The 23,435-nt window shown below is 41.1% G+C and overlaps 1 protein-coding gene across 1 annotated transcript; it reads left to right on the forward strand.

Moving 5' to 3' along the window:
• The first annotated feature begins 3,718 nt into the window (after positions 1–3,718).
• grhl1 (grainyhead-like transcription factor 1) lies at positions 3,719–21,689 on the forward strand. The gene is made up of 16 exons (XM_084381534.1): positions 3,719–3,847; positions 7,132–7,321; positions 7,588–7,661; positions 8,366–8,496; positions 8,581–8,819; positions 9,437–9,519; positions 9,785–9,938; positions 10,050–10,161; positions 11,055–11,149; positions 13,399–13,642; positions 14,573–14,700; positions 16,613–16,641; positions 16,865–16,950; positions 18,697–18,782; positions 19,200–19,264; positions 20,352–21,689. The coding sequence occupies exons 1-16, from the start codon at positions 3,828–3,830 to the stop codon at positions 20,464–20,466; spliced, it is 1,851 nt and encodes a 616-aa protein (XP_084237660.1). The 5' UTR covers positions 3,719–3,827; the 3' UTR covers positions 20,467–21,689.
• Positions 21,690–23,435: the final 1,746 nt, after the last annotated feature.

Below are 23,435 nucleotides of genomic sequence, written 5' to 3' on the forward strand. Positions count from 1 at the left end.
CTGCAGCGGCATTGTGGTCCCTGGATGTTATCCCCACATAAGAAAGGTGAAGAGGGAAGTACAATAGTCTGGAATGAAATAAAAACATGAATAATCACCCCCATCTGAGGTTGAAACAGAAAAGGCTTATTGTGAGTAAAATTACTCAGAGTGAAGAAAAACAGAAACTAATCAACGCTGATCACCCACTAAATAGAGAGACGGAGATGCAGATGAGGACGTCTTTAAAGAGGTAGAAACCGCTCCCGGCTTGACCCTGATATACTGACCCACTTCTCAAGATACCGTTGTCGACAGTATGAAAAGCTGCAGAGATCAAGCAGCAATGAAACACAACACTCTCCTGTATCAGTGTGCATCATTATATAATTTGAGACTCTGAGACAGTGAAAGCCAGTTGAAACTTATCAAGACTGTAATGTTCATCCAAACAACTGATTTTCCTACATTTATTTGTTTTCTTTGTGTTCAAAGCTACCAAAATATTGGGTTTCTAATTAAGTGGTGCAAGTCCATTTACTCAGAATGACATTTTTAGACCCAAAGAGGCCAAATTATCCAATATTTCTGCATCAACCAGCTACAACAGTATAATACTACATGGTATACTAATGCATCAATGTTAGCAGTCTATTCATGTCATATATAGTGCTAAATCAGTCAGAGGGCTGTTATTCTGCCGAAGGAGTACTCTTTTTGATGATTAAAGTACATTTTGATGATTATTCTGAACTTTTACTTAAGTAGGATTTTGAATGCCGGACCTGTATTTGTAATGGAATGTAATCTACATTGTTCTATAAGTGCTTTTACTTGTTATCTGTCCAAATACTAAATCTTCTCTAGAGACACTTGGACATATCTCAGGTTTGATCCCAGGCTTTGATCCGTACTCCTTTTACATTTTGTCTGTTTTCCCCCATGATCTGGCCTCTCTGCTCTTTGTCGAGTCAGCATCGAGTCAGACCCACCATCATCAGCACGGACACGTATTCCCAGCCTCCCCTCACACACACACACACACACATCTTTGTATCCCTCCCTCACTGTATTATCCCATGTCCTCAGTGCAAACACAAACAAGCTCCAGGAGAAGCAGGTGTCCTTCCTCTGGGATAAATAAACAGTTAACCAGGATCCAGGATTAGGAGGTTGTGTCGTGTGTGTGTGTGTGTGTGTGTGTGTGTGTGTGTGTGTGTGTGTGTGTGTTGGTGTGTGTGTGACACAGAGAGAGAGAGAGAGAGAGAGTGAGGGGGGAGGGGGGACTACTGTTAGTTTCTGTCTGTGTGAAGGGAGAAACTTTGAATATTGCTGATAGCATCTTTAAAGCCCCTCTATCTCCAACAAAGCTGTTTGTATTCTCTCAGGTGTTTCTTTTCATCCCGCGTTTTTAGCTTTTAAGCCTTCATTGTACATTTATGTTATTTTTGATCACAATCAGCTTACGGCTAGTTGTCGAGGATTCTAGAGAACAGAGGGAATGCAAATACAACGTGTCACTCAAAATATATGATAGATCGATCCTTAAAAGTTGGTTACTAATTGTTTTAACTCTCCATACCAGACTTCCATAGAGAAACTGCCTATTTAATGTAGCCCTGTTGACAGCACTTTGCTCCTGTTTCATGCTGCTTAATAAATTTTTAACTGTTAAGAGGGCCCCGACGATTTGGTTGCGCGTTAATTCAGTCACTTCATTTGCACACTTCTGACGTTTCTGGAGATTTCAGGACTAAATTTGCCTGATTCTTACCCTCAATTGTGCAGACTTTTGGTAGTCTCTCCTCGAGGAGAACGTAAACAGTGCTCTGTGTCATCATCTGGTAACAGCGACACCGGTGAGGATATTTCCTCTCAGAGCATGAGAGCCGTTTACTGACCCATATGAAGGAAAACGTACAAAACATCACATTGTGTTGGCATGAGTTTTACGTTTGAGTGTGTTGGTGCCTTCAAGGGGTGTAATAGAGGAAAGAAAAACTCACCTTAGCTCAGTCTATCTACTCTTATGTCCACCATGGAGGTTATGTTTCCCCCATGTCCGTTTGTTTGCTGGTTGGTTGGATTGCCGGCAGGACTACACAAAAACAGCTGAGCATATTTCCATGAAATTTGGATGGAGGATGGGTGTCAGTCCATAATAGAGCCCATTAACTTTTGGTGCATATCTGGATAATGGGACGGATCCAGGAATGTTTTTTCTCACTTGCAAGCGTTTTTGGAATAATGCATGGCTCTTGATGATAAAACTTGATGATAGAAAGGTGTATTTGGCTGGTATCTATGAGTACATAGATATGAGTACAAAAGGCTTCTGTTGGGCGGAGGTATGCACTCTATTGAGTGCCATTTCCAGTTTGAATAGATTTTCCCTCATTTTCAGGCTGAGAAAATGCTCTCAGATCCAAGGCCTTTTAAAGATAAACTTAAGATGAATCTCACACGAAAAAGAACTGAAGTAAACTTGTTTTCTCTGTTGTGCTTTCATCCATATCACAGGATCTTGTAGTTGTAGTTAGATGTAGTTTGCCCAGCTGTCCTGGAATTGCAGATGTTCAGTTTTTTCATTTCCTGGCATTTACTTGTAATAAGCTCCCTATAAAATTACCATTGACCACCAAAAACACTATACATCTCTAACACAGATAAAATTAGATTTATGGCCTTGCACAGAAAGTTTCACATTTTGTTACTGGTGCTGATACTGCCCTTTTAAAGTGGACTGAGTATCAGCCATGACATAAATCTGTTATGTACTAATAGGACTGAAACTATGGAAGATACCCCCTTGTTTTTGTCTAAATCACGACTACTGGAGCCATATTTAAGCTTTAGATAAACTTAACTATAATATGTTGCTGCAGAAGAACCTTTTAATCCCTCATCTTTTACATCGGCATCATGTTAGAAAGGGATTTAGCCAGTATGACTGGGAGGAATGATTGCAGCAGGTCAAACCTGTTTCAGTGATCTAATGGGCATCTGATTATTTTCTTAAGACAGAAGCTATGCTTTACAAGCAGCTGTCTTTATCAATGCATTCATAAACAGAGTTTTTGGTATAACGCCTACTTAAAAATGATTGCAAGATCTTATGTTTGACATGAGGAAACACTGGATCACCATGAGTAGCTACCGCAGGTTTTTATTCAAAAGATCTTTTCTTATTTGTCTCTGGAGGAAAAATCCTCCCCATTCTGCACATGAAGCAGTCTTGTTTAACACATACACAAATACAATCACTGCCAACGTATAATGCTGCAAAATAAGATCTACCTTGCTCCTCCTGTTCTTAAATTAGCACCCAGTGTCTTCAATGGATCAGTTGTGATTTATTTGTAATGCTGGTGCATCCTTAACTTCTCCTCTGTATCTTTAACCATCTCATCACCTTTTTGTTGTCTGTTTCAATAATTTATTATTATTCACAAAGTATTTGCATGCGCATTCCCCCCCAATAACAGACCCAGCATGATAAAATCACAGCTGTTAAACCCTGCTCTTCCACTGGCTCACCCTGACTCCCTCCGCAGCTCCAGGTAGGTCGCCGCGCGAGCCAATCACCACCTCCCAGAGAGTAATTGACAGCGTGGCCCCGCCCTCCCGTCCACCTGTAATCCAATCCGCGGTCCTGTCACAGGTAAAACCGGCCTCAATTTCTCTGCATTGCCCCAAAAAAGCGAGAAAAGCCGACAAAACCCGTTCGCTCAGTAGGGGACACCTTGTTTGTTGCCGCGGCCCTCATCCAGCGTTAGCGGCGCAGTTTTCCAGAAGAAGACGGATCGGATTTTCAGTACCAACTAGAAAGTCCAGTTCGACCGACCGAGATGTCACAGGAGCATGACAAGTAAGTTGTCCTGACTCTCCACTCTCCAGCCTGCACAGCGGGACAGGTGGACTCTATAAACCTGTAATACTGACTCTAGATATGTTGTGGATTTTCACACTTTTTCTTTCAGCTCACGGCACAGACGGATTTATATTTAAAAAAAGAGAAGTGGTTTGACCTGCAGCTGCTGCCCGATAGACCGATTTTAAAAAATAATCTGATATTTTATTTATGAATTTATTTTGGGATTATTGTGTCTTCTTGTATGCCTTTATTTTTTAAGGGTAAGTTAACTCCAAGTCTGGCAGCCAGCTCTGGAGAGTGACTGTATCACATAGTTTCCCATGGTGTAACTCCGCTCTGTTCACCTGTCATGTTCAAGCCTGTACAGGTGTATCTCCACCTGTCGTGCGAGCACAAGGCGCCTGTTAGAATAAAAAACCGTCCCGTGATCGCGGCTGGCTGTTTGCTGTTTGATTTCGCTTCAAGCTCCCAACAGTTTAAGTCTTAATGATGTGTGCTCAGGGGTGAACACGGAGCAGGGAGCTGTCAGCTTAAGGAAACCGCCTGCTGATGTGTTTGAGTAAGAGTTATGATCGACAGCCTCACTTAAAAAAAAAACTAATGAAACATCAAGGAATATTTGCAGGCTGGTGTGATATGCTGTATGTTTTTGAGGGCAACGACAAGGAGACTTTTGAGGGGAGTGAAACTGTACACCTGCTAGGCGTTGGCTCGACTACTTACACAGACAATGTAAGCAAGCGCAGGGGCTATATGAGGTTATATTTTTACTCTACACGACCCAAAAGCTCTGTGTCAAAAAACAGACACTACATGTACACTGTTCCTGATACAGTAAAATGTGTTGTTTTCCTTCACGCTCTTGTGCTTTAAAAATGAAATCTATATTCCCTACAAGTGTAATCTTTATTAATCTCTTGAAAACAAACCCTTTTTTTTGTGTGTGTGTGTGTTGTTGTTTTAGTAATGAGAGTGAGAGAGTTTTACTGCTGCAAAATAATGGATCTTATCAGGTTGCCTTTTATGAGCAGCACAATTAGATATAGGATTACTAATTATCACTTTGCTTGGACCATTGAGAGGGAAAAAGCTGTATTTGTTGTAGATACTCAGACGTGGAAACTGAACCACTCCGTTTACACCTTGTCATAATGACTTTGTTGTGGCAGAAAATCAGCAGACGGATAAATGAAGATGTGTAGTTCCCAGAGTTTGACAAGCAGAGCTAATGATCTAGATGAAACTTTGAAAGCAAGAGCTTGACTAATGACTTTACTTTGTTCTTGGGATTAGCACATCTAAATAAATATAAGATGAGCAAATATTAAAATTTACTGTAAATAGGCAAGTTCAGTGTTTGTATTTCCTTTTGATAAACCCTGCTTAATCGTGCCATTGATCCATCATTACAGCCGCAGGTTGTGTTGACAAACTTTTTGTAAAATTATTTCAAATCATCAAATATTTTTTTAAAATGCAGAAAATAAGCACATACAGAATAAAAATGGAATCGTTAGGGTCCTATTTATAAGAAAAGTTGGTTTTTGAGTCTTGTTCCAGACTTGTCGAAAACTGTAGGCTTCTGGATGGCGACCGACCGACTTGACCTACAATCCCAAAGCCTCAGTTTTTGACAAGTTGGGAATGAGACTCAAAAGTCAATGTTTCCAACAAAAAGGACCTTTAACATAACCTAATTAACACCAAGTCAAGCAAATGAGCCTAAAACTACAATGTGGTGTATTCTCATTGGTCCAACTCAGTCCTGTTGACAAAGCAAAGACTCTCGAGGCTTCAAACGATGGAAGAGGAAGAAGGAGGCGCATGAAAACTTATTTTTCACAAACAGGTTCTCCTATGAAAACAGTGGCGCTGATTAAACACAGGAATGTAGCCGGGTCAGATGCGTCACCCGCGGTCGCCTCCTCGGCCAATCAGCAATCCTCGAGCCGGTGTCGTCACACTGGACGAGCCTGTAGAGCGTCTTCTCTCGAGACACCTCGGTGGTTCGATGGCTGAGATTTGTTGCACAATCATTGAAAAAAGCTTGAACAACTGGTCTCGTAGATAAAGAGGATTGGCACGGTGGATGTTTCGCTCTTATAACCTGTTTGTCTGTTTTGAAACGCGGCTGAGATTGTAGGAGTAGTCTATTAATCCTAGAGTCTATAACAGCTCTTTCAAACGTGAATAGGTTGTGTACGTTTCTGCAAACCACGGGTAGATTGAGACTTTACTCTTTTTTTTTTACGTTGGGACTTTCCACTTCCTTTTCTGTCTAGTCTATCTTGTGACAACGCTGTGCTTACAGTCAGGTTAGGTTTAGGCACAAAAACTTCTTGGTGAGGATCAGGAAAAGATCATGTTTTGCGTTACCTGACTCTGACACATTGAAAATGAACCACATTGTTCTGACAACTCATCAAAATAAAAAAATGTTTTGCCTCAAACATGGCTGGAAAATGTCCCGACATCTGGTCATAAATATCAGGTTTTTTGCCACTCGACTAGAAATATCCTGATCTCTCATATAAAATATCCAGTGGTTATACGCTTACAAGCGTCTTGAATAGCAGTCTTCTAGCTGTTTTGCCACCAATATCTTCTCAAGATCATGTTTGGCTTGTCACCACAAACTCGGATGGAAAATGTCCCGACATTTTGTTGACGTTGACATCTCGTTGGTGGTACAAATGTTTGAACACTGTCTCGAACAGTGGTCTCTGGCTTGGAAGCCTTCTGGGCTAGCTGTAATGTCAACACCATCCCCTCAAACAAAAAGATCATGTCTAGCTTACCTGGTTCTGTCACCACAAACACAGCTGGAAATCCCGACAGTCCCGACATCTGGAAAATTTCACAATGTCTTGTGAGAGTGGTGGTTTCATGCTTACAAAGGTTAAAACACAATCTCAAACAGTGGTCTCTGGCTTGGGAGCCTTCTTGCCTAGCTTTCACCACCCCTTCTCCGCCAGATTTAAATGTCAGCTCATTTATATGTAATGCGTACGTTTATATGACATGTATTGTAGAAATGTTGATATAAGCAAAATTGCATGTATCTGTGGTTTGCAGAAATATACAATGCCATCATTTTATTCTGCCAACTGGGCTGATATATTTGAAGTCATGCCTTCAGTTGTTGTTTTTTTGGAAATATCATGTAATTAGGAGGTAGAAGACGAAATCACACAAGCAGATTTCTGCATTAAAAAAGCATTACCATGTTAATAACTGGTTTGTGCACAGTCACTGATGAAACTCTTGTCCCCCCGCAGTAAGCGTGCGGTCCTGGTTCTCCAGAACGAGGCAGGCTATGGCGGCCAGCGTCGCTCCTTCACCACAGAAGATGAAGCTTGGAAATCATTTCTGGAGAACCCGCTGACAGCTGCCACCAAGGCCATGATGAGCATTAATGGAGACGAGGACAGCGCTGCAGCTCTCGGGCTTCTCTACGACTACTATAAGGTATCTCAGAAATTACTTTCCTTGGCGTACAGGAAAATTCTCTTTTCTCATAAATCAAAAATGCAGAATCTCACGTCAGGGGATCAGTTACCAAATCCTTACAGCCGTTTCCCCACATGATCTTTCTCCATACTGTCATGAGACCAGTAAGCAACATCTGCGAGGCAGAGCCGAAGTCATGTTACTGATCTAGACAGCGTGATGACCCGGGTTGTTGGATGTGATGTGGTCAGAAGCTGAGCGGCTGTGTTTACCCTCCCATACAGGTGCCCAGGGAAAAGAGAACAATACCCCAGAGCAAGCCAGAAGCACTGGTCTGTGATGTGGATCCCAACAAAAGGTAAGCAGCAGCCCTCCCCTAATACCACCCCCTTTTAAAAATTAAAGCACGGCAGACCACGGCATGGAGGGAATAGAGAGATTCAAGCTCAACCAAACTCTCTATATACGAGGGAGCTAAATGCAGTACAGAAACTAGCTAAAATAAAACAACAACAGTTTACAACTGGACTTTGTTTCTCCAAAATATCAAAAAGCCTTGTTTTGAGCTTGAACACAATTTCAGAGTCTAAACCAATAGATTTGTTCTTAAGTTGAAGTTCAAACACAAGATTTACAAGATTATACTTTACTTATTTACGTGTATTTAACCAGGTTGCAATGTATCACACAAACAAGTCAGTCACAGTACCAAGTGTCTAGAAATAAAGAGATCAAGCTTTAAAATTTCAAATAAGAGTAATAGAATTTAGTTTGAGAGCTATTTTACTCCTTTTAAATGGTTTGTAGCACCTGAATCCAAGCTGAGTGCATAAATATGGGTTATCTAAGGGGTAATCAGTCACTTAACTTGCCCCCAAAGGGCAACTGGTTGCGCAGCAGTGAAACTCAAAAAACAGATAATAAAAGACAGAGAACACATAGAGACAAAGGGGCAAGTTGAAACTATTGATTATTAGTGGTTGTTGTTTTGGATTTGAATGGGCTGTATTGACTTTGAAATGACTTGTTAAAAAAAAACTGCCTTAATCCCCTTCGTTGCAGGCATCAGATCCAGGCTGGACACTCCATAACTCCACTCCAGGAAGCCGGCATGGAGAGCAGGATCCAGGTCCTCAAGGCGCCCTTCAATATTCTACAGCTGTCCCAGGACAAGAGGCAGTTCCCCTCACCAGGTCTGTTCACAATTAATAACACAAGCTGACAGGAGTGGCTTAAAAACAGAAACCCTGACTGTCAGTTTGCTTCTCTATATTCAGACACAACAGTCACAGTTTCCATTGCCGCCGTGCCAAACTACCCGCCGGTCAAGACAGAGGGGCCCAGCCAAGGCTTCTCGGTGACCATACCGAACAACTGCACCGAAACTGACAACCACGTGGGCGTCTTCACTGGGCGCCAGCTCACCCACAACGGGGTCCAGTTCAGTCCCAGCACCCAGTCCCGCACGCCCCCTGACTCCACCTTCTCGGAGAGTTTCAAGGATGGTTCCCAGGAGGTGTGTGTGTTTCGATCCCCTTTTTTCTAAAAACCGCTAATGCTCTCCCGACAACCTCCCCCTCCTCCTCCTCCTCCTCCTCCTCCTCCTCTCCTTCGCTTTCCTCACCTCTCCTCTCCTCTCTCAGATCTCTCCCATCAGACAATAGGATATTCACCTGATCCCATGGAGCCAGCGGTGGGCTCAGCCTTCCCCTGGTTTTATTTGAACATGCCAAAATAGCGGCCAGTGTGTTATTATGCCATTGTCTCACCAACACAATAAAGTGCTGTACTTCTCTCCTACAATAGCCAAAGCCCTTTCTCTGTCCCTCTCTCTCTCTATTTAACCTGGGGGGGAATTACAGTGGAAAAGAGTAACCCAACAAAACCCCTGTACAGGAGGGGGTGATGAATGAAGGAAGAGCTATTTAAATTCAACTAAATGTGGATGAAGGGGGAGAACAGATTAATAAAATCCACAGAAAAGTGAAGGGAAGAAAGAGAAAAAAAACCCTGAGGGGCTCTTAATTAGAATACTGATTATTCCTCTGGTGAATTACTAATAAATATAATTTAAAATCAAAGCAAATCAGCTGTGTGATATCCTCTTTTTGCTGTTTCCTTTGTGCGCTGCAGGTGTTTTCCTTCCCAGGGGATCTCCAGTTACGTATGGCCTCCATGACGCCTGACGAGTATCCTCAGTTCGACGCCGTGCCGGGGTAAGTCTCGCTGCCGCCGGCCCACCGTCCGACTTGCACCTCCATTCAGCTTTTGACACAACACGGCAGAATGGCCTCATTCATGGCAGTCACAGGGGAGATACCGGACTCCCTCCTCTGTGTCTGCACACACGGGCATTATCCGACAACACACTGATTTTGGGTCACAGTGGCGAAATGAAGCGTGCCACCTCGCTTTTTTTGTTATTGCATTGTTATCCAGTTTGGCTTCTTCTTGATGTTTACTCATCTAACCCTTTTTCAGGAATCATTACGAGTACACCCTCGAGGCGTCCAAGTCTCTGCGTCAGAAGACAGGTGACGGGACGATGACATACCTCAACAAGGGCCAGTTTTACCCGATCACCCTCAGGGAGGTCGACAACAAAGACATCCAGCAACCCATCACCAAAGTCCGAGTAAGAAAGGAGGATAAAAAATACACCTGAAACGAGCAGAAGCGAAGTATTTATTGACAGTAATCACATGCTGAGTATCAAGAAGTCACTGTGTGTGTTATTTGTTGACAGAGTGTCGTGATGGTGGTGTTTGGAGAGGAGAAGTGCAGAGATGATCAGCTGAAACACTGGAAGTACTGGCACTCCAGACAGCACACTGCCAAACAGAGGTGTCTGGACATCGGTAAGAAGTCTTAAATACCAGTGGTGGAATCTAACTGAGTACATTTCCTCAAGTTTCCTCAAGATCCATGCATTATTCCCTGAGAATGAATGAAAATGTTGATAAATGTAAAGTTAATGAAAGTGAGAAAAACAATCCCAGCCATCCTCCATCCACGTTTCATGGAAATCCATTCAGTGGTTTTTGTGTAATCCTGCTGACAAACCAACAAACAAACAGACACTGGTGAAAACATAACCAACTTGGCAAAAGTACAAATAATCTAATGATATTAGAGTAGTAGTAGTAGTAGTGTATTGTAGTTGTAAATGTTGTAATAAAGGATATTTTTCTGCAATGAGTAGGCTATTTTTATGTTTAATTTTTTACATACTTTAACTTAAATAGCATTTTCAATGCAGGACTTTTTTTTTAATTGACATGTTTTGTGTACAGTTTGGTATCAGTGCTTTTACTAAGTAGAAAAAGAATCTGAACACGTCCTCCAACACTGTCAGTTACATTAAGAAATCATATTTGGCATAACAAAAGTGCTGCAGTAAAGAGTCAAATCAACGCAGGTGTAATGTCTGAGACACGGCTGATACACAGGTGGTGGTGATATTAAAGATCCAATGATTCATGCTGGTTTTATCATGGATCAGTCTGATTAATCCTCCCGTGTCTATACCGTTAAGTGTCTCGTTGAAAGAGCAGCTTAGCAGTAACTGACAGGAAAAGGTGTGTTGTTTGGTTCTTACGGTTGAAAATAGGTTGGCTGGAGATTAATTGTGCCGCCTTTAAAGCTTTTTCTTAATTGTTGATTTGTTTGTTTTGTGCAGTTAACACACCTCTGATATTTGGCTCTTCTACAAAATTAGATCTTAACTCTTAACTCTTGTTTGTTGTCACAGCTGACTACAAGGAGAGCTTCAACACCATCGGCAACATCGAGGAGATTTCCTATAACGCCATTTCTTTCACCTGGGACACCAACGAGGAGGCCAAAGTAAGACAACAAAATAAACACACACACATTAAATTAATGTGTAAGTGCATTATTTGGTCCACAGGATCTCTGGTGATCCACGGTTTCCGTATACTTCCTCGTCTTGAACTCTTAATATGAGCCTTGAACTTTTCACATCAACACACTTAAGCCAAAAATAGACGACTCCTCCTTTTCAGAGGTCCTGTGTGGTTCAAACCATGGAGCAAAATGAAGGTTTCAGGTGTTGAGACCTCTTTGTCGGCAATCATCATCCACTTTGTTCATTGTGATCCTCCAAAACAGTCGTTAAGGAAAACAGGGGCTTAAATCGACGAGTTGCGATGCTGTCACCTCCTCTCTGTGTGTTTAGTCTTGTTGCGTGGAGACATGGGTGTGTGTGTGTGTGCTTGTATAAGTCCTCCTGCTCTGTGCGTTTACGTTCTTGATTGGTTCAACCTGTCACCCCTATTGTGGTGTGTTAAGGTATTTCTGCACACCAGACAAAGAGTGCAGGAATGAGGAACCTCAGCAGGGGGGACGATGACGGGATTGGCGGTTAGAAAATAAAATCCTGTTCAACAGGTAATAGAGGTGACGGGAAGTCTTGATATTTTAGTTTGACCCGCATGCCGCTTCACTGTCAGCCTGAGATGGTGGACGACTGACAAACAGAAAGAGAAAACATGGCTCCTCGGCTCATCTGTCGTCACATGCAGAAACCTCTCACCCACACCAGGATGTGGGTCTAACCGTCTCATGACTCGAGGCCTGTGTCAGGATGTTCATCCTTGTGTGTGTTCATGACTTCACCGTGTGTGTATTTTTGGAAGCACCGCCCTGCCACGTTATTTGATCATCTCATCAATGATGATTGATCTTATAGATCTGTTAAGTGACAGACGAACACGTGTGTGAGCAGGTGTGTGAATGTGTGACTTGCCCCCGGGGTGATTGCCCAGCAGCGTGTATGCTTTTTCCGTGTATTTGCAAAAGGCAGCCCCTCCCTTATGTTTACCTGCTCCGGGGTTCTTTGCACTTTTTGATCTTTGTTTTACTAGTTACAAATTCTTCTTACCCCTCAGCATCAATTTCTCTGACTTAGGTCTTCTAAAAATCTACAAATCTTCAGTGGTAATCACTCCAAATATTATTAGAAAACACTTCAAAGTGTTGTAAAGAAAAAAACACAGCCTGTTTACTTGTGGTTTTATATTCCCAACCAAATCAAACAACCCAACCACTAAATTGTTTTGATAACCAATTAATCGAGTATTTTTTTTAATAAAGAAAAGTAACAATTCTCTTAATTCCAGTAAATCTTTTCTTGTTTTATGACAGTAAACTCTATGACAGTTGGGTTGTGGACAAAACAAGGATTTGAGGATGTCATGTTGCGCTTTGGGAAAAAATTATCAACATTTTTCACCCTTTTCTGACCTTTTATAGACCAAACAACTGATCGATTAATCGAGAAAATAAGCGACAGATTAATCGACACTGAAAATAATCGTTTAGTAGTAGCCCTACTCTACGTGATATGTAAATAAAGTAGTGTTGTCACAGTACTGGAATTTCTAACTTTCATACAATACCTTGAACAACTAGTACTAGTGTTCAATGCAGAAAAGAGTAATGAAACTGTTCCAAATATCCAGAATCAATATGTATTGATATATGACTTTTTATGACAACATTAAAAAAAAGTTTTAATAAAGAAAACATGCTCAGGGTGTTTACTAGTGAATAGACGGTGGGTTTTAAATACACTGTACTGTATTTAATGCACAAATACATTCACACATTTCCTTTTTTATTTCCTTCGTAGTATTTATAATATCAGCGATACCTGCTGCTTTACCTCTTGGATCCTCTCTGTTAGGTGAATCCAAACGCTCTGTTATGATCATGTCTTTTGTTGACACAATGACAACCTGTTTTCAGTACAAGCAACAGGAAGACAAAGAAGCACCTCCGCATTAGAAAGAAATATGAGCCTGTTGTTACTAGAATCGACCAATAGAGGGCGACACAGAACACTGAATGGGACATCAGCTGCAGGAAGGCCTTCAGTGTCTTGATTGATTGATGATTTAATAACAGCCATAGTAAGCCATATTATCAATAAAGTTGCTGTTGGATTCCACTGAAGAAATTTGTATTTAGGTTAAATTTCTTAAGTACAAGTGAAGTTGGACATTTCCTCTTTGCCGCAAACACACCTGTTTCCATCTTCTTTGTCTCATCTCTCCTGACTTCTCTCTCTGCAGATCTTCATCTCCGTCAACTGCCTGAGCACAGACTTCTCCTCTCAGAAGGGCGTGAAGGGTCTTCCTCTGAACCTGCAGATCGACACCTACAGCTACAACAACCGCAGCAACAAGCCCATCCACCGCGCCTACTGCCAGATCAAGGTCTTCTGCGACAAGGGGGCCGAGAGGAAGATCCGTGACGAGGAGAGGAAGCAGTCCCGCAGGAAAGGGAAGGTGGCCGAGCTCAACCCTGGCCTGGCCTGTGAGTCACTCTGTACTTTACCTTGTTTGATATGCCCAAGCAGGGGGCTGGAACTACTGTACCGGCTGTCAGTAATCCCAGAGTTTAAGTGTATTATATATAATCCAATCTGTTACACTTCATAACAAAACAAAGTCAAGTTAAGATGAGTTCAGACACACCTGCGCTGAAAAAATACGATACACTGTAGAAAATGTGATTCCTTCAGCTGGACTTCCCGCCTCTTTCTCACCCCAAATCAGCTGTATCAGAGTTAAGAGGATCTATTATTGTCTTAAAGCTGCACTGATCAACACTTTTACATGAACAATAGTCAACCTAAATGACTATAATTGGAAAGTGGACGTTTGTAGTGATGCAAAGAGAAATATCGCCCCTCCTCTCTCAGCTGTTCAGAGCATTTTGGCTTGGCTAAACGCTAGCTATTTTTGGCAGTTTTTTTTGTATTTTGTTTTTTGATGCCCACAGTTTTGGTTCACTCGCATCACTGCAATCAACATCAACCGTTTCCCAGCCAAATTTGGTGCTGTTTACAGGCAATAGCGCGGATAAACCCACTCCGAGCTGCCGGCCCAGCACCAAACAGTCGACAGGCAAAGTTAGCAACTAGCTAGCGAACGTAGCGCAGCGTTCAGCAGCTAAAGGGGCAGGTATTTCCCTCAGGAGTCACTTGAAACCAAAACAGATTTAAAAATAGCGTGAATAGCAGACTAACATTTGCTGGTGCCAAGAAATGCTCCTGTGGCTTTCTGGACGTGTAAAATAACTTTTTTGCCAGCGTGTTATCTAACAGTGTTACAAGGTGATACCTAATAAATCAATGCTCTGTTTACAGCTTGTTTTGCTATCCTCAAGCAGCTGTAAAAGTATTTGAATGCAGTTTTAAAGACTTCTTATTAAACTGCTCCCTGTTCTGTGTTTTCCTCCCAGTCGTGGACGTCAAAGTGCCCATCCTCCAGAAACGCAACGACGTCACCATCTTCAAGATGATGAATGACTTCGAGACCCAGCCCGTCCTCTTCATCCCTGACCTTCACTTCTCTTCCTTCCAGCGCCATGTGAGTGGCAATCACACACACACACAAAAACTCTTAATACCACCAGTGTTTTTTAAGATAACATGGAGTCACATGAAAATTGTTTTTGCTGCATTCATGTGGCCCTGGCATCGTCTTAGGTGGTCCATAAACAGTTTGCTGGTTTCAGCTTCCACCCACTCATCAGCCAGCTGGGTCGAGGTGACCTGCTTGCTTAGTTGGCAGGAACAGACAGTTCTTGTTTCTAGCTCTGATAGGAGTCCTCCATACTGGTGGCTTTATTTCAGACTGCTTACTCACAGGATGAATCATTTACCAGTGACTCAAAGCAAACCGGCGTGGTTCATAAAATAGTACCTGTGCAGCATTTAGATGTGTTTAATGGCTTTAATGACTTTACACTTAAAGCATGTGTGCAGTTTTTATCTGAGCTGACCAGCAGCAGTCAACATGTACACCTGACACCTAGTCCGTTGGGCATTTCAGGCACTTTTCATGTCATACATACATGACAAAACGGACAGCCAGGGAAAAGAATATTTGTGGATTTTGAGTGACCCCTGCTGGTCAAATTATGAACCATCCCAGCTGGGTACAAATTAAAAAATGCACTCTTTCTCCCATCCTCTCGTTCTTTGAGTTTACTTTGCTACCAGTGAGGCTGAGGGAGTCACAGGAAGTTATTTTTGGTGCTGGCCATGACATTGAACCTGACTGAGCTGCTATCAGTTTCTGATAAACTCTGGGTTTACCTACCAGCTCAGAATAGATTTCTATTAACAGCAACGCCTGCAATCAATACAGTCACAGGGCACTAGGCTGCAAAGAAAGAGCTTTCCAAGAAGAAAAAAGTAACATATTTTTGGTTGAACCTGTGCACTTTGATATTTACTGTGTAAATGAACACAGCCTCCACATAGCAACTTACAAATTATTACAGCAGTGTAAATGCACAATAGCTGTATTTCTGGTCTATTATTGTTACATTTACATTTACAATTTACATTGTTGACGTAATACTCAATTCTAATGCATTTCTTCACCTTGTTTAAAGAACTTTGAATTGCCTGCATTTGATCCACATGTCAAACCTCAAAAGCATGGTTTTACTATAATAATAATAATAATCATATTTGTTTGCATTGCACTTTTCACACAAGAAATGCAGCTAAAAGTGCTTTACAACAAAGATATTACTATTAAAGAAAAGTTCTTTAATATAAAAAAAAGAAAAAACATAAAAACAGGGATAGACTGCCATAATTAATGTAAAATAAGATGGATAAAACCCACTTGATTATTGAAATAGGATAAAAAGTATCAAAATAGAAGGAAAAAAAATGCTTAAATGCAATTACAATGAAAATGTTCAGAAAATAGTTTCTGGCTTGCATCAGGTAAGTCATAGCTAGTTAAATGCTGAAGCAATGATGTTTTTACCTTTTTAGTTTGCTGGCTTCCCAGAAATCAATAGGTGGCATGCTCCATAGCTTAGGGGCGTAATTGACAAGTAAAATTGGGCCTCGTGACCCCTGAAAATGATTCTGAGAACCTCTGTCAGGGGGCAGGCCTGCACTTTGATCCGTGTTTCTCCAGCTGTAACTGCTCCACATATATAACTAGACAGCTGATTAGCTGTTTTGTGTCGACCAGGCTCGTTTCTCGGGTCAACACTGGAGATGTTTCAGACTTGCTTGTTGACTTTTTCTTTGACGTGGTTGACTTGCAAGGGTAGTTGTTAAAGTTGTACATTTTAAACACACACTTTCAGTGCAGGATATACATTAAAATCAGAATTAATATAATGTCTATCAATATTGGGTACTCGAATCTAAAACATCTGTAGCCGGTTGTATTAGAAGTTTAAGGTGATCTCAGATGCTTAAACTTTTATTCATATGAGTAAATGTCTCTGTCTCTTTTTGTTCTGCAGCAATACTCGACAGAAGATGGAGAGGAGAGGTGAGTTCATGGATGCCCTGATTTCACACTTGCTCTTCTCACACTTGCTTTTTAGTAGTTTTGAACCGAGACAACCTTTGGCACTTTCGCAGTAAAAGGCATTCAGGGTTGTTGTTTCTAGGAAATGCCCATGTGCTTTGTGTGTTTTATAGCCTGTTAGCTGGCTGTTAAGGGCATTCAAGCAGTGATTTATTTTTTTTGTGTGTGTGTGTGTGTGCTGCAGCTCGGGCATGAAGAGATTACCCTTCAGTGACGATGAGTTCGGTGCACCTCCAAACAAGATGGCAAGAGAGGAGGAACCAAAGAAAGGTAAAAGTCCAGAGTGACGCTCTTCTCAGAGGTTATATGATCAGTGTGTGCACATGTGTGTACGTGTGTGTGTGTTTGCTGTGATGGCCACCTGAGAACAATTTCCCTCCCATATACACCCATTCTCTCTCTCTCCGGACCATGTGATTATTCCAGGTCTTTCAAAACACACACACGTGCCCAAGGCCCCCACTGACCCAACAAAATACCGCTGGTCACTACGTGCACACATGCAAACAAGCCTGTGCCCTTTACCCTATATCCTATTCATAGGCCGTCTGCAGCTAGTGCCATTCAATGCTAAGATATATAAACAAATGCTTTAAGATGTGTTATAGCTAGAAGAGGAAAGTTTTAAAGTGTTGACCTTTTCAAACTAGTTTCATACAGATTCTGAATCAGTACACCTGCAGTGAGGTTTCTGGGGGGTTCTAAGAATAATTGAGGGGTCATCTGATACTCCTGTTACACAATATTGTCAAATTTTTTTCAGATCTTCTCCAATTTTTTGCTTTTTTTGTGAAAAGCTGGACGCTTTCACTTCATTAGGCCTCTAAAACTCCTTCAAATTAACAATCTCAGAGGGTGAAATCACTCTTTGGTAGTCTGAACTGCGGACAACTTATGTCTCAGTATAAAGCCTTGTCCTGTGATGAGAGGTCACAAATAGACGTGACTATTTTATGGGTGCACAAGCTAAAACAGACAGATAAGACACTGGTTTGGATGCTGCTGCAACTTGAGTCCAAAATTCAGCCATTGTCTGCTCACCCTCATGCTGATAGAAAGTCAGTTTCAAAGTCCACAAAGCAGATGTTCACTGAATATACATTTTTGGGGAGAACTGCTCCTTTAAATTACATGTCACTTTTAGTGTACCTTATATAATTACATCTAATGATTGAGTCTAGGGACTATTTAAAGTAGGTGGTGTAACTTTAAAATGAACTATTATTCATCAAAAGCATGACCGATTTGTTCCCTTTCCCTATTCACCCCAACGTCAACTAAATTCATTTCAAGCTTTAGGTAGCGTTTCATAATCTTTCCACAACAGCTGTTATGTTTTTCCAGTGAGATAGTTGGCAGCCTTGCGATGGTTTGGAGGGGATTGTGCTGACGTCCGAAACTGCCAGTCATGTCGAGCAGCCTCCTTCAAATGACGTCTGTCTCATTTTGAAACCATCTCCATACTGTCTCCCATCTTTTCTGTTTGGTTATGCGCCATATACAGATGATGTAAACAGGTGAAAATACCTGAAAGCAGAAGCCGTATTTCCTGTATTGAGATGCCACAATATCACAAGTTCCTGCAGCAGGTCGGAAAACAATAGACGAAAGAGATCTATTTAGAGCGTGATCTATTTTGAGAAGACTGAGTGTAGTGAATGAGCGGTGGGTCTGTCCTTCTGTGTGTATGTGTGTCTCTTTACAACTGTGTATGATGACTGTGCTTTGTGTGGGCCCAGTGCCACTTCTTTGACTCTGGATGAGTGCCCATGCAGCCTCGCAGGGGGAGTATTTAGTTAAAATGGCCTGCCGGAGCGTTATACATCATATCTGCTGATGTATTAATGGTTCAAATATATGTGTGCATGTGTTTGATGCTATACATCCACAAACTTAAGCTGCTTTTATACCTTCTATTGACTTCTGTCTGAGGCCAGATTTGGGTTTGATGTTGCGTTCAATCCCTGAACATGCGTGCTTTACTTTGACGCCTCTTCCTCTTTTTTTACCACACAGTACTGCTGTACGTGCGCAGGGAGACAGAGGAGGTGTTTGATGCTCTTATGCTGAAGAATCCCACGCTGAAAGGCCTGGTGGAAGCTGTAAGTTGTCCTCAGTTTTCATGGCTCCTATTGCACTTCATGCTTCTGTTTCATACTGGCTAAATAAGCTGTGGCAGGACTGTTACCCGGGAATAATGTAGGGAAGAATAAGAGCAAAGAGTGGAAGAGAAAGAGAAAGGACATGGGGGAAGGGATGGGAAAAAACATTGTGGAAAAAAGGAAGTAGAGGCGTCCTGGGGAGAAAGAAGAAGAGGAGAATGTAGCAGTAAGATTAATTTAGTTTTCACATAGTTTAAAAAGTAAGCAGGGATACAAGGGTCATGCACAGTACTTACGGAGCCATAACATGTGAAAGAGCTGTGAAGACCTGAGTGCCAAAACAAAAAAGACTGTTTTGTTCAAGCTTTTATGTTTCTTTTGTTATTTCAACATTGATTTGTGTTTTTCCTCAAACAGATTTCAGAAAAGTACGATATACCTTTGGACAAAGTTGGAAAAGTCTATAAGAAGTGCAAGAAAGGGTGAGTAAAAGAAAAACTTTTGTTTTTTGTTTTGTTTTGTTTTAGATCTCCTTCAAAATGCAAATAATGAGCGTGTCAATCAAACCCTTGGCTATTTTCGATTCTTGATTGGCTGATTTGTGCCGAACACAAACACACCACACTCCTTTATGCCAACACCAAGCATAGCTGACATTTAGCCCGATTTAAACTTTCAGAAATGCGTCTGATAGGTATTTAGTTGGTAATTTGTGATTTAATTGTGCATTGGCAATCAAACTAGCAGCTGATGTGATGCACATCTCAGCCAATCATGAGCTGCAGGAAGAACAGACCAATACAGGCTTGATTGACATCGCCATAATTGGGATATTGAATGAAATTGTGCAATGATTACATTTGCATATTGGAGGTAAAGCCAAGGTCTTGAGCAAAGTCCTGCTGTGGTGCAATAAATCCTGAAGGAATATTTCACATTTCAAGTGTCAATTGAACATGCTTAAGATGAGAATATTGTTACCAATCTCATGTGTACGGTAAGTGCAGCCTGTAGCTTGTTATCTTAGTACGAAGACTGGGACCTGGGAGAAACAGCCAGCCTGGCTCTGTACAAAGGTGGAAAAAGTCTCCCTATCAGCACTTCTAAAGATCACTAATTAAACATCACTGTACCAACAAGACTTCAGGAAGTTACTATGATATAAAATAAATAGTCCTGCACATAAGCCCCCTAAACCAAATTGTATTGGTTAAACAAACAACATACAACATGTTAATTGATGAGCTTCAGAGGTGCTGATCGGCAGATTTTATTTAAGATGAAGGGACAGAGCCAGGCTAGCTGTTTCGCCTGTGTTAAGTCTTTATATGAAACTGTGCTAACTTCCTGCAGGATGTTGCTACACTTTCAAGAAAGTGAATAAGGGTGAATAAGACCGAACATAGTCTTGCTCAGACCTGCTGTAAATCACCTCTGTTGTGGTACCCTGCTACCTTCGAATTCTGCCCATGTTAATCAATTTATTTCCAAATATAAGTCAAGATTTTAGTCTTTTGTGATGAGGATAAGATAAACAGGTAGCTAACACCCGTATCCGTCTTTCAATAGGATTCTAGTCCACATGGACGACAACATCATCAAACACTACTCCAACGAAGACACCTTCCAGATCACCATGGAGGATTTGGGCGGCATGTGTAAACTCACCCTCACCGAAATCTGATTGGACAGGAAGAGGTGACGTCATCCAGAACAGAGGGATCGGAGCCGTCAGGAGTAGTGGTTTACACATCTAGCTATGCAGTGACTACGGACTTGATGGGAAATGTAAATCATGTTGTCTTTGTGCTGTTTTAAAAGTCCCACAAGAGGTATTGAAAAAGCCATAGCTCTTAATAGACCACAATGTTTATTAGATATATAAGTTATACATTTGGATTCATTTTAAAACCCTCTTGCGCATAAGAATCAACAAGTTAGGTCAAGTTTGACTGTTACATTGACACCTTTATTTTGTATTCAATAAGCTGCACCTCAAATATTAGTGCCTACTGTTGTACATTGTTTGTGGTGCTGCTATACCTCACGCTATGCTAGCAGCAGTGTTTCCCATATGTTTGAATTGTATGAGGAGAAACAGCTCCCTCCCAAAAGCCATAGCACTGACGATTACAATCAGTAAAGTTGGGTATTTTAGTGCACAAATGAAGACTGCAAATTATCGATGGAGCCCCAGCGGTTCAGTGTATTAATACTAAACAACATGGCAGTATTTAGTGTGTAAAACCTTCTTTAACCATCATACAATAAGGGGGAGAATATCTGTACAGTAAATGTTTGTTGTATTTTTGTTTTCTTTGCGTAAAATGTTTTTTGTGAGTGAAATGGCTTAAAAGATGTTATTCCTTAGATCAACTTAAATAATGGCCTCTTTGTAAGTATTAAATAGTCACAGCTACCCTTTCACTGTAGAGTATTTTTCTGAATATTGATGAAATAGGTCAATGGATATCTAGTACAGTCTGCGCTGACTGTTCTGGAAGTGCAATATGATATTTAGGTTCAGGCACATTCAGAAAAAACTCCTATATTGCCACAACTACAGTATATAATACAAACTTAATTGATAAAACTACTCTTCATTTTTTAATGGAAATAATGTTGTACATATCCACCGGCAAATGGATCTACAGGATCCCTTCTTTTGTATCTCAGTACTTATTGTGTATATATTTATTAAGAGAACGGATGTGGGTCATTGTGTTGTTTTTTACCATATATATCCAAATTTCTATTATTCCTAATAATATAATGTTGTTTTTTTTTCCTTTTTATATGAAGCTATTCTAACATTACATGTCAAGGGACAAAAAACATGTTTTTAATCAATGCTTTTTTTTTGTAAAGGATTTGATGCACAAAGTGCCCAATAAAGGCTCTCTAGTAGCTGCTGTTTTGGTTGTCTAAGATTTGTTTCCGTATTTTCCAACGCTATTACAAACCCTCCCTCTTACAAGAGATGTGTAACCTATGGATATGAATTGGTTTAAGTAATCAGTCTCTCTGTGGTTGACGTTTTAGAGCTATAGCAGCGATTAACTGTGCCTGTGTCAGTGTTTTCTGTGTCTGTCCACGGGAACAGATGTCTGGGCATCAAACCTAGCCCTGTGGACAGGAAACAGGCATGACAGGGCAGCCGGCTGCCGAGAAGCTGCTCTGTCGGAAACCTGGCCACACATTTCTACACACACCCTTTGATATAGATTATAGGTTATTTGATGTTCTGGAGGTGTAGTAATGTCAATCATCTCATCAAGACTGAAATATCTCCTAATTAAAGATCCGTCTTAAGGTACAGATGTGTACAACCTACACCAGCTACAGTCCAGCACAACTGTATAAAATAACCTATAAGGGTAAATTTGACCCTTAATAGGCTGTTCCATTTATTTTTTATTCATTTGAAGGACATTTTTTTAACTTGGTCACTTAGATCTATACTGTTCACATATTACTGTTTGCTCGAGACAAACAAGGCTGACAAGTCATATCCCTCACACTTCTGTAAAGTGACAGTGTGAATTTATTTCACTTGTTCATTACATCTGTCAGATGTTGGACTTTTGATGCCGCCAGCCACAGCACACGGGTCTGCAAAAGCAGTATGCTAGCTCTATAAGCAGCATCACAGAGGGGGAATACAGTACATCGGTCAAGGTTCAGGCGTGCAGGTACAGAAAGGCCCGAACACTTATTTAGTTATAATTTAACCAAGTGGCCACGCCAACGTTGCCATGCTGACCTGTTGCCCTTAAGTACGAGGCCATCTGGTCCGTCTATCTCTTGCTGTCTCTCTTGTTCTCCCTGCTCTGCTCTTGGGTTTATTCCTAAGATGTCCTCGTTTGAACCCACAGTTGGTGTCAAGGTCGAGCTTCTGTCATCTGTGTAGATGTCTGGGTTCACAACTCACACATTGTTTGTTTTCCATCCTTTTACCAGTAGGTTCAAATGCCAACAAAGAAATTGTTATGAGTGATGGCATCTTTTACATTTATGGCATTATTGTTTAGAGATCACTGCAATTGTTTGTATTATTTAAATGTGTATGACATATTTGTAGTCCATACATGTAAATATGGCAAGAGTAGTGAGTAGTGAGGAAATGCAACTAAGTACATTTACTCACTTACTGTATTTAAGTACAATTTCTTCTTATATCTTATGGCTTTTCTTAACTGAGTTTGGGATCTTGTGTGCTTTTATTAAATGTTTTTTTTATTTTCAAACAATTTGAAATGTGCCAAATGAATAAAGTTATTACTTTTATTATTTTGGAATCTTAATTTTCTGAAGGAAAACCCTAAACTGGTTGATTCACAGTTGTGTCTTATAGTCACATAGTTGGAGTAAAGTTGCGAAAACTGAAGGTAAATGTCTTTCGCACTGTCTCAATGTTGTACACAATCTCCAGTCCACTTACGTCTCTAAAGAGCCTGGCATCCTTACTGACTCCCCTTTGTTTCAAATACATTCAGCAAAAACATATGACTCCTATTTGCTGTCAAGGCTGTCAAGATCTAGACACGTCTGACTTTTCTGAGGTTAAATGCTGCACCACTTTGGGTTCTGGCCTGTCAAATTGCATGCTCTTATGACAGTATAGTGTACCCCTGGCAGACCAGACCACAAATG

This window comes from Pagrus pagrus (assembly GCF_965226575.1).
Source record: "Pagrus pagrus genome assembly, chromosome: 18".
In the NCBI taxonomy this organism is placed as follows: Eukaryota; Metazoa; Chordata; class Actinopteri; order Spariformes; family Sparidae; genus Pagrus; species Pagrus pagrus.

Bases quoted from the DNA above. Each gene is read 5' to 3' on its own strand.
- grhl1 (XM_084381534.1), top strand. From the start codon at position 3,828: ATGTCACAGGAGCATGACAA. The intron at 8,497-8,580 runs GTCTGTTCACAA...CTCTATATTCAG, and splicing joins GAGGCAGTTCCCCTCACCAG to ACACAACAGTCACAGTTTCC. The intron at 9,520-9,784 runs GTAAGTCTCGCT...ACCCTTTTTCAG, and splicing joins CAGTTCGACGCCGTGCCGGG to GAATCATTACGAGTACACCC.